Source organism: Acyrthosiphon pisum, unplaced genomic scaffold, assembly GCF_005508785.2.
Source record: "Acyrthosiphon pisum isolate AL4f unplaced genomic scaffold, pea_aphid_22Mar2018_4r6ur Scaffold_21222;HRSCAF=23354, whole genome shotgun sequence".
Classification (NCBI taxonomy): Eukaryota; Metazoa; Arthropoda; class Insecta; order Hemiptera; family Aphididae; genus Acyrthosiphon; species Acyrthosiphon pisum.
In genome coordinates this window covers 8,533-10,893 of record NW_021770666.1, presented here as the reverse complement: position 1 = coordinate 10,893, position 2,361 = coordinate 8,533, and the positions used below count along the sequence as shown (strand labels likewise).

The 2,361-nt window shown below is 21.9% G+C and overlaps 1 protein-coding gene across 1 annotated transcript; it reads left to right on the top strand.

Annotated features, from left to right (window-relative positions):
* Window positions 1-290: 290 nt before the first annotated feature.
* LOC107885610 (THO complex subunit 1-like) lies at window positions 291-2,097 on the top strand. The gene is made up of 4 exons (XM_029492311.1): window positions 291-323; window positions 387-466; window positions 614-915; window positions 1,811-2,097. The coding sequence occupies exons 1-4, from the start codon at window positions 291-293 to the stop codon at window positions 1,909-1,911; spliced, it is 516 nt and encodes a 171-aa protein (XP_029348171.1). The 3' UTR covers window positions 1,912-2,097.
* The last annotated feature ends 264 nt before the right edge of the window (window positions 2,098-2,361 follow it).

Below are 2,361 nucleotides of genomic sequence, written 5' to 3'. Positions count from 1 at the left end.
TGGTTTTTTTGTGTGTGTGATTAAAAGTTGAAATTATTGAAAATCAAGTTAAAATATTATAAAAATTAAAGTAATATGTATAAATTGAATATAAATATATTGTAAATAAAAATTGAAATGATGTGCCATATTTAGATTAGCATAAAATTCCCTATATATTTTCCCTATAATAATTCAGATTATTTATTATTTTGTTTTAAGGTGTGTATAAAAATGGTATACCATAGACATTTTATCATAATAAGACTTATTTATTACCTTAATATCCGAAAGCCAAGCTGTTTACCATGATGCCTGTTAGTAAATTTCGTGAAGAATTGAAGGTAACTACATTTTTATCAGAAACTAATTTTATAAATACACAGTGCTGTATTTTTATGTTTTAGAATATCCTTATAGAACCAAATACTACAACAATTACTTCTATTAAACAAATTTTACATGAAAACAATTATTTCAATCTTAGGTAAGTCAATTAGAGAATATAATATAGAATAAATTTAACAATGTTTATTATAATTTAAAATCATTGTCATAAAAAATTTTTTTTTAAATCTACCTAATATTAAATAATTTACAATATTTACAAAAAATGTTTTCATTGTTTAATTAGTAATGCAGAAAGACGTCCAATATTGGATCAAGTGTTAAGATGCCATGTTTTAGACATAGTATCATCAAAACCACCAAATTTATATGATGTTTGCAAGATGTGGACATCATTTACAATTGAACTTGTACGAAACAAAATGTGTACTGCTATAATGCCAGTAGCTATATTGTCGGATATGTTTGCTGTGACTACTATCGATGTTTGTGAAAAAATGTTTGATCATGTGGAATCCAATGTAAATGTTCTTAAAGAGCCTACATTTTTTATGGCATGCAAGAACAATTTATTACGAATGTGCAATGGTAATATTTAATTTAAAATTTTTTTTCAATAATATGTTGTGACCAATTCAGAAATATCTATTTAGAAAATATAACTTATTTTCAACAGAACTTCTTATAAATTGTTAAGGGGACAATTTTGGTTAGGGAAAAAAAAGTTATTTGTTATAAAATTTAAAAAATATGAACTTTACTGTATTAATATTATACACAATAATTTCAGGGAAAAGTCTGTGATATTAAGATATTCTTAGTCAGAAAACAAGACATTTTAAAAAAATAAGTTACATGTATCAATATGTTTATGATTAATGTATATTAATATAAAATCAGTCAGATAAAATACTGAATAATAGGGCCAAATAATTTAGATAAATAATCAAGTATTAATTAAAATATTTAATATCAAATTCAGTGTTTTTAATTTTAAAATGTATGACTAGTGTATGCTAATATTATTCATATAATTTGAAGTACCTATCTAATAATCATTTAAATATTAAGTATGAATAAAGAAAGCATCAAATATTAATTTATAATATAATATCATAATATATGTTTGTTGTTATATAATAATAATATATATATATAATATATTATATAATAAGTATTTATTTAAAACTGATTTAGGATAAATATTTTACCTTATCAGTTAGATCCTCCCCCTAATCAGTATTTATTTTTTTATTTTTGAAGTTTCCCTATCGTTGTCATCAAAACTTATTGATTATTATCTTATATAATACCTACTCAATAATTGTAAAATAATTGAATTAATACAGAAAACAGTAACTAAATACATTTTTTTGGACCCCCTCTAACCCTTGAATAAATCCTGGCTACTACCTTATATTTTATATTTCTATTGTAAAAATATTTCACAAATACTAATATTAATATTCCTGTTTTATTTTAGATCTTTTATGTCGCTTATCTAGATCACGGAATACAGTCTTTTGTGGGCGTATTTTATTATTTTTGGCCATATTTTTTCCTTTTTCTGAACGCTCAGGTTAGACAATTATTAATACTTAAACTCATTAAAATTATTAATTTTATTTTTTGGAATATTATAGGTCTAAACCTTATAAGTGATTTCAATTTAGAGAATGTAACTGAATATTTGAATGAAAATCATTTTGATCAAACTGAGTATATGCCAGATTCAATTGCTGAAGATGAAGCTAAATCAGATATTATAAATAAAAAGTATGATTTTTAGCTATATCCTTACTTAAATACATAAATGTATGTTAAAAAATATTTGAGTATTCTAACTATAATTTTTTTGTTAAATAAAATGTTGTACTTAGAAAAATTTACATGCAAGTTATATATATTATATATATTTATAAGCTTAACACAATTTAAATTAAGGTATATTCTGTAAAATAAAAAAAAAAAAAAAAATATTAACTTCTCATCATTTTTACAGTGTGAATGTCGATAAAAATCTTTATTTAAAAT

Coding starts and splice junctions, on each gene's coding strand:
- LOC107885610 (XM_029492311.1), top strand. CDS start 291: ATGCCTGTTAGTAAATTTCGTGAAGAATTGAAG. Junction 324..386: donor AATTTCGTGAAGAATTGAAG/GTAACTACATTT, acceptor TTTATGTTTTAG/AATATCCTTATAGAACCAAA. Junction 916..1,810: donor TTTATTACGAATGTGCAATG/GTAATATTTAAT, acceptor GTTTTATTTTAG/ATCTTTTATGTCGCTTATCT.